Source organism: Elephantulus edwardii, unplaced genomic scaffold (assembly GCF_000299155.1).
Source record: "Elephantulus edwardii isolate Elephantulus edwardi_28Jun2011 unplaced genomic scaffold, EleEdw1.0 scaffold00063, whole genome shotgun sequence".
Classification (NCBI taxonomy): domain Eukaryota; kingdom Metazoa; phylum Chordata; class Mammalia; order Macroscelidea; family Macroscelididae; genus Elephantulus; species Elephantulus edwardii.
In genome coordinates this window covers 1823401-1838921 of record NW_006399813.1, presented here as the reverse complement: position 1 = coordinate 1838921, position 15521 = coordinate 1823401, and the positions used below count along the sequence as shown (strand labels likewise).

General features: G+C 46.3%; 1 protein-coding gene across 4 annotated transcripts in view; it reads right to left on the bottom strand.

Moving 5' to 3' along the window:
• The window catches only part of ATP2B4 (ATPase, Ca++ transporting, plasma membrane 4), an 80052-nt gene that overhangs the window by 37325 nt on the left and 27206 nt on the right, over positions 1–15521 (bottom strand). For all 4 annotated transcript variants that reach the window (XM_006887889.1, XM_006887890.1, XM_006887891.1 and 1 more), the window contains 7 exons: positions 14117–14278; positions 7750–7964; positions 7160–7402; positions 4234–4475; positions 2480–2711; positions 1210–1389; positions 260–347 (listed from right to left, as the gene is read on the bottom strand). In XM_006887889.1, the coding sequence (XP_006887951.1) occupies positions 260–347; positions 1210–1389; positions 2480–2711; positions 4234–4475; positions 7160–7402; positions 7750–7964; positions 14117–14278 (1362 nt within the window). The remainder of the gene's footprint in view (positions 1–259; positions 348–1209; positions 1390–2479; positions 2712–4233; positions 4476–7159; positions 7403–7749; positions 7965–14116; positions 14279–15521) is intronic.

Below are 15521 nucleotides of genomic sequence, written 5' to 3'. Positions count from 1 at the left end.
AAAAGCCCTCATTTATAAAAATGTGAATTGTTTTCATTTTCCTGCCTAGGTCACAGTATTATCAGTGTAAGGAATACACTAATGATAAAACCCAAAAGCTTTAGGTCTTCTACTCACTAGGGGTCAGGTGTTTGTTAACTGTATGTTTTGCAAAGCCTGGGATCTGACCTAGGACACGGCAGTTGGTGGGACTCGCCTGCCCTTGCCCCAGCCTGCCTTCATCTGTCCCAGGCACCTACTGCTCAGGAGCGAGCCTCACCTTTCACCAGTGTGTGCTTGTCAGTGGGTGAAGATCGCGCCAGGACGCGGAGCTTTGGCCAGATCTTGTCAAGCTTGTCTTGTTCTACCTGCCAACACCAGATCACACTTGGATCAGTTAAATTCAGCACCGTCATGCAGGAAATGTAATTCTCCACACCCTCTGAGCTTCTGGAGAACCTGCTACTCCACAGCCCATGGGGACCGAGTGCCGTGCCCACAAGTGAGAGGAAACAGCCAACCTTAGCCTTCCAAGTTAGATTCGTTATTGCTGATATTTTTCCTCTTAATTCCCTGCATGGGAGCCAATCTCGATTTCTTAGGCCTTTAATAGGAGATGGTCAAGACTGACTACTGGGTGAAATGGGCCTTCTGAGGTCTTAAGTTGGATTTCTACATAGATAAAGAAGCTTTGCTATTCCACACCAAGAGCTCATTCTTTAACATGTCTGTGTCATGATCAATTACAAGGGCAGTGACACAGAAGAAAGTGGGATCTGCTAAGATGAAAATATAAGAAAATTACAAAACTGGTGAGCTCTGGTGGCCTAGTGGCAAGAAGCTGCACTGCAATCCCAGAGGTGCGCGTTTCAAATCCACCAGAAGCTCTGCTGGAGAAGGAGGGATAATCTCCTCCTGTACCAGTCAGATCCAATTTGACAATACACACACTAATAATTAATAATAATAATAATAATAATAATAATAATAATAATTTTAAAAAACAAAAAAATTACAAAACTGTCTCAAAGGACAGCTTGTGAATGAAGATAATAAGAGAGAAAATTCCCCAATTAAATCACTTGAGTAGCTTTGTTGGAATGGGAAGCTTCATGGGGAACAGGTGTTAGTTTAAAACTCCCCCATTCCCCACTTTCTCCCACATGCCTTCCACAAAGATGAGACTTTCTCCTGTCAAGGAAGGTCCTGACTCCCTCTCCAAGGACCCACCTCGCCCTTCTCATTACGAATGAGCCTGTTGAATTCTTTGCCTTCTAAGCACAGGAAGTCATCTCCAGGGGTCAGGATGCCGCATTTGGTGGCGATGGCTCGGGCTGTGTTGATGTTGTCACCTGTCACCATTCTGACGGTAATGCCAGCTCGCTTGCATTTGGCAATAGCGTCCGGCACCTGTGTGTGGGCCATGAAGAAAGAGGGAAGGGATGGGGTGATGATGCTTGATAAGTCACCCCTGCTCAGCTCTCCTTTCATTAAAGGTAGGGGAGAGGCACCCTAGAAGCAGTATCATGGAGTGTGAGGTAAACTGATCATTTTCAGTCTGCCTGGTGCCACCTGACATCTGCCTACCCCACAACACTGACACTTGTACTGTACGCTGGAGAGACAATTTGCCTTGGGATCCAGGTATAAAAGCTAACTCTCCCACTACTAGTTCAGATTCCTTAGTAGGCCATCGGCGATCTGAGAGATTTGGCCATTGCCTGCCTTTCTATCAGAAGCTCTCTTCATTCTGCAGGTACCAACCACGTCCACTGCCTGTATGTAGTCTGTCACATGCCTGGCCCCTTCTTATGCGTCTGGGCCTTGATAATTGTTGGTCAACCTGCCTGAACTTCTGGGAGGTAGAAAGGCCTTTTCAAACCCCAGTGTCTAGAACAGTTCATCAGCACACAGAGTACACCCAATGAGAATGTGATGATTAAAAGAGGGTGGTGGTTCAAGGGAGCTCTGATGGCCTAGTGGCAAGAAGCTGCACTGCAATCCCAGAGGCATGCAGTTCGAATCCACCAGATGCTTTGCTGGAGGAGGGGCAATCTCCTTCTGTACCAGTCAGACCAGATTTGATAGTACACACACAAGAAATTTAAAAAAAAAATTCTCTAAAAGAGAAGGTGGTTCAAGATGAAGGTGATGCTCTGGTTAATCAAGCTTCCTATTTCTAAGTACTGAATCACAAATACAATAAAATTATGCTTCTCCCCATGGAGGTAGTGTTAATCCTAGGAACGCCACCACCCATCATCAGTTCGGCAGTGCATGGGAGTTCTGTGAAGCAAGAAGCTCAGAAACATCCATCCCTGTGAATGAGAAGCAGCCAGGTAACTGGCCTGGGGTTACCACTGGGAGCAGAACCAATACTCAGTTCCTATGACTCTATGTGCTTCCCACAGGGTTACACTGGGTCTGGGCATGGGCTAGGGGCTGCTGGGAAACCAGCATTCCTGCTCTTGTGTCCCTTCTCCAAGCCAGGGAGCCTTACTTCTGGGCGCACGGGGTCCTCGATGCCCAGCACTGCAATGCAGGTGAGCTCAGTGAGGATTTCGTTCTCGTTGTCCCACACAGGCTCTGCGTCATTGAAATCGCGGTAGGCTATGCAGATAGTGCGGAGGCCCTCGCAGGCCATGGGCTCGATGACAGTGCGCACCATGTCGTCTCGGTCCTTGCTCTTGAAAGGCATCACTTCCCCTTCCTTGTTCAGCATTCGATTACACCTGGGGAGGTACATGGTCAGAAAGCAGCGCCCCCTCCCTGCTCAGCTTCTAGTCACCTGCACTCAACTTTGCCATTACTCCTATAGACTCCGGTTCCTGGCCAGCCAGCTCCCCTGCCTACAGCCTAGCTGGGTCGTTTGTCCAAGGTGGGGTGGCTTGTGGATGGAGCAAGATCTCAATAGGCAAAGAATAGGGTTCTCTCTCACACATTGTCTCTCCCTACCCACATGAAGGCAATGCCAATAGCATTTGTAGATAAGGTGCTCTTTTGAGCCTCTTGAAAGCAGAAACTTTTTCAAATGTTAGTGTCTAGAATAGAGCTTAATTGTTGTCATTAGGTGCCCTCACATTGTCTGCGACTCAGCAATACTCTTTACAACAGTCCTAAACACTGCTCTAACCTGTGCCAATCTTATTGTCTCTGATACACCTACCCCCATTGCCCCAAGTTGCTGTCCCTCCACCTTCCCAAGCATGACATTCCTCTCCAAGAGGGCTGGTCCTGCTTGGTACACAGGAAATAAATGCTCGTGTGCTGACTGAAAGAAGGTGGCTAGAGTCAAGGGGAGACACTGGATACTTCATTTCTACTGGTCAGGCTGGGTCACCTTTTAAGGACCTTTGGAGGGTCTACTCAAGTTCCTTTAGAACCCGATGTGACGAGGAAGAATAAGGGAACCTAGTGCTGATATGTCTAGTAGACTTTACTATACATGCCTTCGTGTGCTGTCAAGTTGGAACCAACCCATAGCTGACTCTCCAGTGGGTTTTCAGAGGCAGTTAATTGGCTGGATGGAGACTGTCCATCCTTCTCTCACGGAGTGGCTGGTGGATTTAATCTGCGTGCCTTTGAGACTGGTGTGCAACTTCTTACCACTAGGCCACCAGGGCTCCCTTGGTACATCATGTGTTGTTGGTGTTGTCAGGTACAGTCGAGTCTAGTGTGACCCATTGTGACCTTTTGAACAACAGATCTGAACCCTGTTCTATCCTGTGCCATCCTCACACTTCGTGACACACTAGAGCCCACTGCGAGAGTCACTATGACAATCCACCCGGCTGAGGCTCTTCCACCCCTTCGCCGACCCTCTCCCTTTTCAAGCACACTATTTGTGAGGTACTTTACATGGGTTGAATCATTTTGTCATCACAAACATCCTATGAAGTAAATGGTTATCAATCTCTCACACGTAGCTTGTCTAAACCTGAATCCTGGTTGTCCTACTATTAACCATATGATCTGAAGCAAGTGTTTTAATTTTCCTGACATTCAGTCTTTCCATCTGTAAAGTAAAAAGCATAATTATAGCTGCCTCACTGAGCTTTTAAGAGCATTGACTGAGATGATCCACTTGAAAAACTGCCTGGCCAATGGCCATGCCCTAGTTATGATGTCATCACAGGGAAGGAACAGAGGGTTCGCTCATCACTCAGGGGTGCTCAGATGGGGCCCACCATCCAGACCTTCCAGAGTGGAGGGGCACGGAGGGGAGAGACCAAGGAAGGAAAAGGGGCTGCTCACTTGCGCAAGATGATCTCGGAGGCGCCCTTGCTGTACATGCGGAAGCCGCCCTCGGGCGTCTTGATGACCGTGCTCATGGACTTGCGCACGGAGTTGAAGGTGTACACCTTGTAGAGCTTCTCCTCGGGCACCTCGCTGCGCACCGCATGGTAGTCCTGCTTCAGGTCTGTGACAAAGCCCAGCAGCGCACACTCAGTCTTGTTACCCACTTGCCGAGGCTGGCCTCCCTCCTTTTCTGGAGGCTGAGAGGAAAAATACACACGGAACTGTTGAGTTCGGACACCTTGACCCGGAAGAGCACGAGGAAGGGAAGCAAACTCTCACCAGACCTACACATTGGTCCCAAGGCCCGAGGGGAAAGGCTTTGTGCAAGGCTAGGCGTACACTGGTCAATGGTGACCTTGCTTCCTGACTGTCCAAGGCTAAGGACTTTGCAGTGGGCCTGGTAGTGGAGGTGGTGTCTCACTTTGTATGTGTGTCTTCCTTGAAAACCTTCCTGGGTTGCTGTTGTTGTGAGTAGGCTTCACAGCAACCCTGTGAACAACAGATCTGAAGCCAGCCTTATCCTGTGCCATTCTTACCATCCATCCCCAACACATTTGAGTCTCTTGCCTCAGTCACTGGATCAATCCATTGCAGTGAGGGTCTTCCTCTCTTTTGTTGTCCCTCCACCTTTCCAAGCATGATGTCCTTTTCTAAGGAATAGCCTTTTAACATGTCCATCAAAATAAGTGAGACAAAGTTTTACCATTTCCTTCTGACAGGTCCAATTCTTCTACTATCAAGAAGTCCTTCCTTTCAAAACAACTATAAGGTATCATCTCACCCCAGCAACAATAGCACAGTTCAATAGGGCAGCAAACTACAAAGGCTGGCAAGGTTGTGGAGAGATTGGAACTCTTATTCTTTGCTAGTGGAAATGTAAAATGGTACAGCCACTATGGAAAGCGGTCTGGTATGGTCTTTAAAAGTTGGAAATAGAAATACCATTTGACCCAGCAATTCTACTACAGGGAATATACCCTAAAGAAACCAGAGCCATGACTCAAACAGATGTATGCACACCCATGTTTATTGCTCCATTATTCACAATAGCAAAAAAAAGGGAAACAACTCAAGTGCCCATTAACAAACAAATGTATAGAAAAACAGTGGTATATCCACATGAGAGAGTATTATGCAGCCCTGAGAACCAATAGACTTTTAAAACACTATACAACATGGGCTGAAAGCAGGGAATACCAGAGGAATGTCTATCTGTGCTTCATTGACTATGCAAAGGCATTTGACTGTGTAGATCATAACAAACTGTGGCTGACTCTGAGAAGAATGGGAATCCCAGAACACTTGATCGTTCTAATGCGAAACTTATACTTGGACCAGGAGGCAGTCATCAGAACAGAGCAAGGGAACACTGCATGGTTCAAAATTGGGAAGGGCGTACGCCAGTGATGCATCCTATCTCCATACCTTTTCAACCTATATGCAGAACAGATTATCCGGGAGGCTGGGCTCTATGAGGAGAAATGTGGGGTCAAGATTGGTGGACGATTTATCAACAACCTGCGTTATGCGGATGACACAACCCTGCTTGCTGAAACTGAGGAGGACCTGAAGCGCCTGCTGCAGAGTGTCAAGGACTGCAGCCTACAATATGGATTGAGGCTCAACGTCAATAAGACAAAGATTCTCACCACTGGACCAATTGGCAGCATCAGGATGGATGGTGAAGAGATTGAGATTGTACACAGCTTTAGTTTGCTTGGCTCCACAGTCAACAGTCTTGGCACCAGCAGCCAGGAAATTAAAAGGCGCATTGCCATGGGAAAGTCTGCTGTTAGGGACCTCTCCAAAGTACTGAAGAGCAATGGTGTCTCTCTGGAGACTAAGGTGCATCTGATACAGGCTATGGTCTTCGCAATCACTTGTTATGCATCAGAGAGTTGGACAATGACCAAGGAAGATAGAAGGAGAATTGATGCCTTTGAGCTGTGGTGCTGGAGAAGAGTATTGAGAATACCATGGACTGCTAGGAAAACAAACAGATTTGTCCTGGAAAGGGTTAAACCGGGTGGCTCCTTGGAGGCAAGGATTCTGAGGCTCCGTCTAACATACTTTGGACATGTTGTGAGGAGAGACCGGTCCTTGGAGAGGGACATCATGCTTGGGAGGGTGGAGGGACAGCGCAGGAGAGGAAGGTACTCTATGAGGTGGATTGATTCAGTGACTGGGATAATTGGGATGGGAGTGTCAGAGACGGTGTGATTGGCACAGGACAGAGCGGAGTTTAGGGCTGTTGTACATAGGGTCACTATGAGTCACAAGCGACTCGATGGCACATAACAACAACAACAACATACAACATGGGTGAGTCTGTAAGACATTATGCTGAGTGAAATATCTGTCACAAAAGGACAAATAGGGCACAACACCACTTTTATAAAATAGGACTGACATGAGTGCTATGGGGAGAATAGGAAAAGAATGGATAAATAATTAACACTGCACTGGAACAGATGAGGGGAAGAATTATCTGAAAGGAATATATGATTAGACATTATATGTGTGACAACAATCTGGAACAAGGGGTGCAAAGTGGACTGATGGTGGTGTGAGGGGGAAGGGAAGAAAATATGCAACAATGAATGAATGAGACCCTAATTTTTCTGTAAGCCTTTGTTAAAATTACAATTAAAAAATTTAAAAAAATTCCCTCCTTAAAGATATTGTCTTTCCAGGGTAACTGGAGGGTATTTCATAGCGATAGACACCTATCTAACTCCTTCCATTTCCATAGTTTATCCCTACTGCATCCTGAAAACTTTCACAGAAGAGTGAAAGGTGAGATGTGGAATGGGAAGTCAGGCGGGATAAACATTCCCCTCCGACCACCCAGTCTAAGAATCTAAGCAAAAGTCGGCCGTACCATAATCTTTGAGGTATAGGCACTGTTGATAGAAATGCCATTGACGATCAAGTCCAGGACCTTGGGCGGGAGGACATCTGGACTTGGGATCTTTTGGTAGCGGGTGCCCCCGATGTAGGCCTGCACCACAGTCATGCGGTTCATGGTCAATGTGCCCGTCTTGTCAGAGCAAATGGCTGTGGCGTTGCCCATGGTCTCACAGGCGTCCAAGTGCCGTACAAGGTTATTGTCTTTCATCATTTTCTAGAAAGAAGAAGAAAAAAAAAAAAAAAACCGACACTCTCAATGTGGGCCTAACTGGGCCCTCTCAAATAATAGGCCAAAGGTATTTTCCTAGCCAACATCTCTCCACACAAAAATGCAGGATACTACTTTTGTGAATCATTTGAGATGCTACTGAGTTACTTGAACATCAATCCAACTGGTTATGACGGTCCTTCCATACTAACAGGCACTGACACACTTGGCAGGCACCACCTGAGGTGCAGAGACAGTGAAATGGCCCGTGCTGGTCCCTCCTGCCACATGGGCTATATGATCGCCTCTCCTCTCATCCCTGTCCTGGAGGAGGAGACAGGTCCCAGGCTCACCTTCACGGAGTAGGCTAGGGAGATGGTGACAGCCAGGGGCAGCCCCTCTGGCACAGCCACCACAAGCACAGTGACACCGATGATGAAGAACTTGACAAAGTACTGGATGTAGATGGGTGTGCACTCAGCCAGCCACGGCCTCTGCTTCACCACGAAGTTGTCAATCACGAAGTAGAAAATCAGGATGAGAACGGTGATAGCAGACATGATCAGACCTGGCCAGGGAGACAAAGCACATGAACCCAGGTTTTGGGAAGGTCCAAGGTCCTCGGGTAAATACATAGGTATGAAAGCATTTGATTTTTCAACAATTTTCACAGACACAGCTTTGTAACATTATTATTGAACTTCATTAGGTCACCATTAACCATTCTCCATTTCACCGTCATCCTTTACAGTATCCCCCTAAGCTCATGTCTTTCTTGACCTAAAGATTTTTAAGACTACTCATTTCTAGGAAGTCATACTAAAATCCCCTCTACCCATTCTCTGTTGCTTGTATATCATAGGAGCAGCAAGCTTGTTGTCATAGCATTGTTCATACAGTCGTAACAACCCTATGGGATAGAATATAAATGTCCTACTGGGTTTCTAAGGTTGTAATCTTTATAGAAGCTTTGTCATCTTTGCCTCCAAGGAGCACGCTGGCCACACTTTCTCCAAGATATACCTGTTTGTTCTTCTGGCAGTCCACGGGATGTTCAGCACTTCTTTAGATCACTGCAGCTCAAAGGCATCAATCAAAGCATCGTCTCATACTTTGGGCATGTTGCCAGGAGAGGTTATTGTTTGGAGAAGAACCTCATACTTGGAAAGGTGGAGGGACAGTGAAGGAGAAGAAGACCCTCAACCAGGTGGATTGATACAGTGACTGCTGCAATGGGCTCTGTGTGTCAGGAAATGGGAGGATGGCACAGGACAGGACAGGGTTCAGATCTTTTGTTCATAGGATCGCTATGAGTTGTTCTTGACTCAATGGCACCTAACAAGAACAGTAAAAATTTTTATAGAAGGATCCCTGGTGGTGTGGAAGTGAAGTGCAAAAGTGGTGGGAGGTACCCATAGCTCTGCTGGAAAAAGACTAGGTAGTTTGCTTATACAATGGCATGTGAGTTTGGTGTTTTTTATTTATTTATTTTTAAATTCATTTTATATTGGTTTGCATACAAAATTTGTATACATTGTGTTTCATATAATCATTCCTATACATTGTGTTTTAGGATCACCATTGATCTATGCCCACTATTACTCTATCTTTTTAAGTCCCCACTGGATCTTTTCTAATTCTTTCACCCTCTCCTTCTACCCACCAAATTCTGTAACCTCGTGATTTCCTCTCCTCCCCACTCTCAGGCTCTGTGCCCCTTACCTCTCCACTTTGGACTTTTATACACATAGTTATCCTTCTATTTTTACAATAATGGTCTTATGCAGTATTTGCCCTAATGAGATTGAGTTAGTACACTCAGCATAATGTTCTCCAGTCCCTCCCATGTATGTAGTATGTTTTGAAATCACTGCTGCTAAGTGCTGCCTAGTACTCTATCATGTGACAATTTCTCAATCCATTCATTTGTTGATGGACATTTGGGCTGTTTCCATTTTCATACTGCTGTGAATGATGCTCCTATGAACACTGGTATACAAATCTCTGTTTGTGTCTCAGTTCTATTTTCCATGAGGTATAGTCCTAGTCATGGAATAGTTGGGTCATAGGGGATTTCTATGTTTAGCTTTTTGAGGAAATGCCAAACTGCCTTCCAGAGTGGTTGTACCATTTTTTAATCCTATCAACAGTGTATATAGGAGAGTTCCTATCTCTCTATCTATCTTCTCCAACATTTATCACTTGCTGTCCTGTCCTATCTCTCTATCTATCTTCTCCAACATTTATCACTTGCTGTCCTGTTAAACTTTGCCACTGCTACTGGAGTGGGATGGTATCTCACTATGGTTTTGATTTGCATCTTTCTTATGTCAGTGATTTTGAGCATTTCTTCATGTGTTTCTAGACCATCTGAATGTCTTCCTCTGTGAAGTCTTTCCATGTCTCTTGACCACTTTTAATTGGGTTAGCAGGGGTTTTTTTTCCTTGTGGAGGCTCTGTAGGATTCTTTTGATATGAGATCCTTGTCTGAATTGTAATTAGAAACTTTTCCCCCCAGTCAGTAGGTTTTCTTTTTATCCTATTGGAAAACATTTTTGATGCACACAGGGACTTAATCTTTAGAAGGTTCCATTCATCCATGTGATCCTTTCCTGGAGTATGGGTTTGATTTTTTAATCTTTTTTGGAGGCTGACTGCTATGTCTTTCTCCTATAGAGTGGAATCTTTCAGTTTGAAGTTGAATGCTTCACCAATGCACCACCAGGTTCCTTTTTATGTATCATACCATCGTAGAAATGATACTGGCTTCTCATTCTAAAGACACAGGTTCTGGTTTTACCACTGTAATAATTTAACTCATGGCTTTGGATTAGCTGTTTATTTCCTCTGGGCTTGTTTCCCACTCCAATTTTCTCATTTGTAAATAAGAGAGTTGATCTAATTTTTTTAAATAGCATTCTCTTTCACAACTGGCCTACTGGTATGGAGTTGTGTTGTCAAGCCAAAGGCACACAGTTAAAATCCATCAGCTGCTCTGTGCAACCACATAATTTACAATCTCTGAAAACCTTTTGGAGTGTCAGCTATGAGTGGGTTCCAGACTTGACAGTACATAATAACAACAACATCCCATAATTCATACCTGTAATAACTACTTGTGTGCTTCTGTTACAAGTTCTTCTTGTCTGCTTGTTACAAGTAACTTCTTGCCTGTTTCTGTTACAAGTTCCTTTCACAAAGACCTTTCCTATTCTAGTCTGTGAACCCTGGCACTTCTCAGCTGGTTTACATGGCTGCTTCCATGTTGCTAGTACACAACCTATGTGACTAATCCTTCGACTAGTGCTTTCCAAACTTTCTCTTGTCATGGCAAACAGAGAAGAGGACAGTAATAGCAAACACTTCAATAGAGCTTAGGAGCAGTCAGGAAGCACTGCCCCTACATGAATTCATTTAATCCTTACAACAATTTTCTGAGAGAGATTATATTGCCATTCTCAAATTCATGATGCGGAAAGGAAGGCACAGAGGGGTCTTTGGCATGGCACATGGGTAGGGTGATCTACCATCCCTGTTTGCCTTGGATGGAGTGGTTACCTGGGATACAGAACTCGGAGAACTAAAATCAAGGAAGTCTCAGGAAAACTGGGACAACTGGTCATTCTAGACACTGAAGTGCATAGAAGAACCTGGTCAATGTAAAAAAACAACTGACCTAGGAGTTCCAATGGCCCCAGGTGCTGGCTTGGCTCGCCATTCTGTGGGACAACAGGATCAATATCTGGGCACCTTATAACCTATCCATGGCACAATGTTTAGAAAGAAGCTTGCTCTAAAACACAATCTGGTCTGGGACTTTGCTTTTGCTGAGGATCTGATGATTCAAAAATATCAGATCATGGCTGGAAGGGATTATACTGGACTTTGTTTGACCAAGACTAAGGTGAAGCAGGCAAGGGAGGGGACAATATTGGAGGACACACTTATCTTGATGTCAATGTAGGGCTCACCCTCGTCTTCACTTGAGTCCTGCCCAGTTTAATATATACAACAGAGACTAGCAGCCTACCTCCAGGCAGGCTACACTCTCTAAGGGAGAAGAAGCAGGGGTTAAACAGAGACTAGGAGGGTTAGATGATTCAGACCTGTGTGCCAGGTTCAAGAAATTGATTCTGTACCTGTATGTCATCCATGTATAATTTATATAGAAGCCTTCAATGTAGTTAAAATTAGCTGGCTGCTGAACCTGAGTGAGTAGGCTAGACTTCATCCGTCCAACAGAATTTTCCGCAAGTCTGATAACGTTCTCTCTCTGCACTACCCCGTGTGGTAGCCAATAACTATACGTGTGGCTACTGGGCAGGTGGCTGGTGGCTACCATGTTGGATGGCACGGACTCCTGCTACCTATCTGTAGTCAGCAACTGACACAGTGACAACACCAGGGGCCATGATAGAAATGCAGATTCTCAGGTCCCATCCCAGACCACCTGAGTCTGAGTCTTCTTTAGTTTACATCCCCAGGAGATGGATATATACAGAAGAGCACTGAGCTACACTGTGGTAAACAGACGGGCAGGCCAGATAACAACTGCTGTTCGTCCTGTCAGCCCCTGAGTCACGGTGGCCCCACATACAGCAACAAACGTTGCTGGGGCCTGCACCATCCCCAACACTGAGTACAAACTAGATTATTCTGATCCATAAGGTTCTCAATGGTTAACTTTTACAAGTAGATGACTAGACCTTCTTCCCTAGTGCGTCTCACTCTGGAAGCTTTGCTGAAACGTGTTCAGAATCATGAAAGAAAAGAAGAAGAAAAAAATCCCCAAACCACCTCTCATTGCATATGAGTCAGAACCTATTCATAGCTGGCCCTCAAGCAGGTTTTCCAGGCAGGAGCAGGAGTGGCATCTACTTCCTAAACAACACGCATCTGGAAACTCTATGAACTTCGAGAAATGATAGTTATAGAAAGGCTTCAGACCTTTTGCTCATAGGGTCACTATGAGTTGTGTTCAACTTGATGGTAAATAACAACAACAACAAACTGACTGGGAGGAGACTGCCCATGTTCCTCCAATGGGAGCCCTGGGGAATTCCGACCAGCAGAGTGGCGAGCCCTTAGGATCAGCATGCGACTCCCTGCAGACTGGGGTCCCTCAGCACCACAGCAACATGGAAATCTTCACTAACAGACAGGTGTGTGTCTGGGGCGCGCTGTTGGGAGCTAAACTCAGGTATCTTACATGGAAGACAAGAAGAGTGGGAAAGACTGTATGTTTAGGGACATGTTCAACAAAGGGGCAATTCTCCTTTTGTTCTCTACTCTCCCCGCCTCATGAGAAGAGGGTGGCGAGAGAGAGGAGTACATAGAGTTGGAGAGACCACTTCACCACACTACACACCTTTGGTATCTTCTCCTCTAGACACCAAGACTCAAAGCCTTCACTTCTGAGTCAGTCCTGACTCTACAAATCTCCAGTGGGCTTCCAAGATGGTAAATACTGATAGGAAGAGAGTGGCCCTCTTTCTCTCTTAGTTTGTTGTTGTTGTTGTTATGTGCTGTCGAGTCGCTTGTGACTCATAGCGACCCTATGTACAACAGCCCTAAACCCTGCTCTATCCTGTGCCAATTGCACTGTCTCCAATGCACCCATCCTGATTACCCCAGTCACTGAATCAATCCACCTCATAGAGGGCCTTCCCCTCCTGTGCTGTCCCTCCACCCTCCCAAGCATGATGTTCCTCTCCAAGGACTGGTCCCTCCTTACATGTCCAAAGTATGTTAGATGGAGCCCCAGAATCCTTGCCTCCAAGGAGTCTCCCGGTTTAACCCTTTCCAGGATGAATCTGTTTGTTTTCCTAGCAGTCCATGATACCCTCAATACAATTCTCTGGCACCAAAGCTCAAAGGCATCATCAGTTTTCCATCTATCCTCCCTAGTCATTGTCCAGCTCTCTAATGCATAACAAGTGATAGCAAAGACCATGGCCTGTATCAGATGCACCTTAGTCTCCAGACAGACACCGTTGCTCCTGAGTACTTTAGAGAGGTCCCTAACAGCAGACTTTCCCATCACAATATGTCATTTAATTTCCTGGCTACTAAAAAAAAAAAATTCCTGGCTACTGGTGCCAAGAGTGGATTAGAACTGCTGACCTTTGGGTTAACAGAGCCGTTGAACACTTCGCCGTTGGGGCTTCTTTTCCTTTCTAACCACTGCCTTCCTCTCCCTCCAGTCTTTGAGTTTACTGCTCTGTGCTTGGCCTTATGCTACCACTAAGCTAAGGAAGTACCTCACTATCCTTACAGAATTCACAAGCAAATACCTGAGGCAGGCGAGCAGTCACACAAGCCTTCCTTCTTGCTAACGTCAATCTCCCGTCATGACAGAAGTGCTTTACTTCTTATTTGGTTCAATGAAAAAGACCATAGGGCTGATTATTCTTCTAGATAGAGAATGTTTTCCAGCCCAGTATAGAACACATTTCTCTCTGCAAAGGGCTACAACTCAGAGGAAAACAGATACAAAGCCTCAGAAAGGCCCAAAGGTGACCCAGATGGGGACACAGTTACGGGGAGCCCATCAGGGACTCAGAAGTTACAGCTCCATCACCCTGTCAGTCCTGGCAAGTGGAGAAAAGAGGGAGTCAAGGTGGGGAGGCTCACAAAGACACCAAGAACCTTCAACAACAGTAACTACAGCGATGATGGTGCTGGTGACCTCAGTGACAACCCCCCCTCTGCTTTACTCACCTGCTTTCCCGATCTGGACAGCCAAGCGCGTCAGCTTGCCCTGCAACACCGACTTCTCTTTCTTGGGCATCTTGGCTGCCTTTTTCTCCTTTTCTTCACTGTCAACCCCTTCCTGGCTGTTGAGTGGTTGGATCTCCAGGGCCACTCCATCCTGGGTCTTTGCTGGGGTGCACACACAGACAGGAGAGGTAAGCAGGCAGGGTGGTGGCACCCAGCACCAGGCAGGTGGAAAGCAAAAATTCCTTCTGTCTTCTTCCTGGAACACACCTGGGCCCTGGGGTGAGTTCTGACCATCCCCACCCTGTGCCAGGCATGGAACTTGCTTAACAACCCTGGCAATTCTCTGTTAGGGCCTCTCGGGTGATACCCCTATAGTTGGGGACGAATCAGGGAACCTTTACGGGATAGATGCCCTCTTCAGTGGCAGTTTTCTGGTACCACCTCAGAGCCCCACACCAGTCTTATGCCAGCCAGGAGATTAGTCATGCCACTAAACAAAATTACCAACAACCATCCTTCCTGGAATTCAGTGCTTAAAATAGTGATGCTTCATTGCAGAAAAGGGCTGAGGGGGAAGGTTGGCAGATGTTCCCGGAATATAAGGGTCCTAGTTTGCTTTGTTCAAAGTTTCCTCTTTGAGACTGGTAGGCAAGAAAGATAGCTTCTCCCCAACCCCCACCCCAGGGTATATTAGTGATTTCTTAAATCTGATGATGGATCATAAAAGGAAATCCCTTCCTCCCCTTCCTGATGAAGGTGGGGAGGTATAGCGTGGGATCTTGTGTTAGGCGTTTTGAGGGAGAGGGAAGAAGCTGACGTGAGGGACCATCCCCTGGAATAAGAGAAGCGGGGGTGGGGGAGTGGGGGGGGAGAGACAGAAAAATTCAGTTGCTTTTACAAGAAGAGTCAGAGACCTAGAATCAAAGAGTCATTTCTGCTTCGCCCTGGTTCTCTGCTGTGGAACCATGAAAGGTGGTGGTGGTGGGGAGTCTCTAGAAACTGTCTCAGAAGAGCAGTTCTCGCTGGCTCCCAGCACCCTGCCAAATTCACCCTGGCAGAGCTCAGGCCCTCTTCTCAGTGGGTCCTGCCTGAGACCCTGTCTCTGCTTTCAGACGCACAAAACAAGACAGAGGCGGAATGTAGACAGAAAAAAAACACACATCAGATTGGGGGGAAGAAAACAGACTGGACTGTGGAGAGAACAAAGAGGTGAGGAGAGAAGTGGAGAGGCCGAGCTCTCTCCCAGCACCCCTGAGAAGATCAAGAAACCAGACTGGAAGAGGACACCGATGAGGAAGCTAGCAAGAGGAGGGTGCAGGGACTGCCCACCCAACACCCCTCGCCATCAGGACCTGAGGTCTTCCCACCCGGAAGCCGCTGGGCTCTGGTTCTGGACCACTGGTGC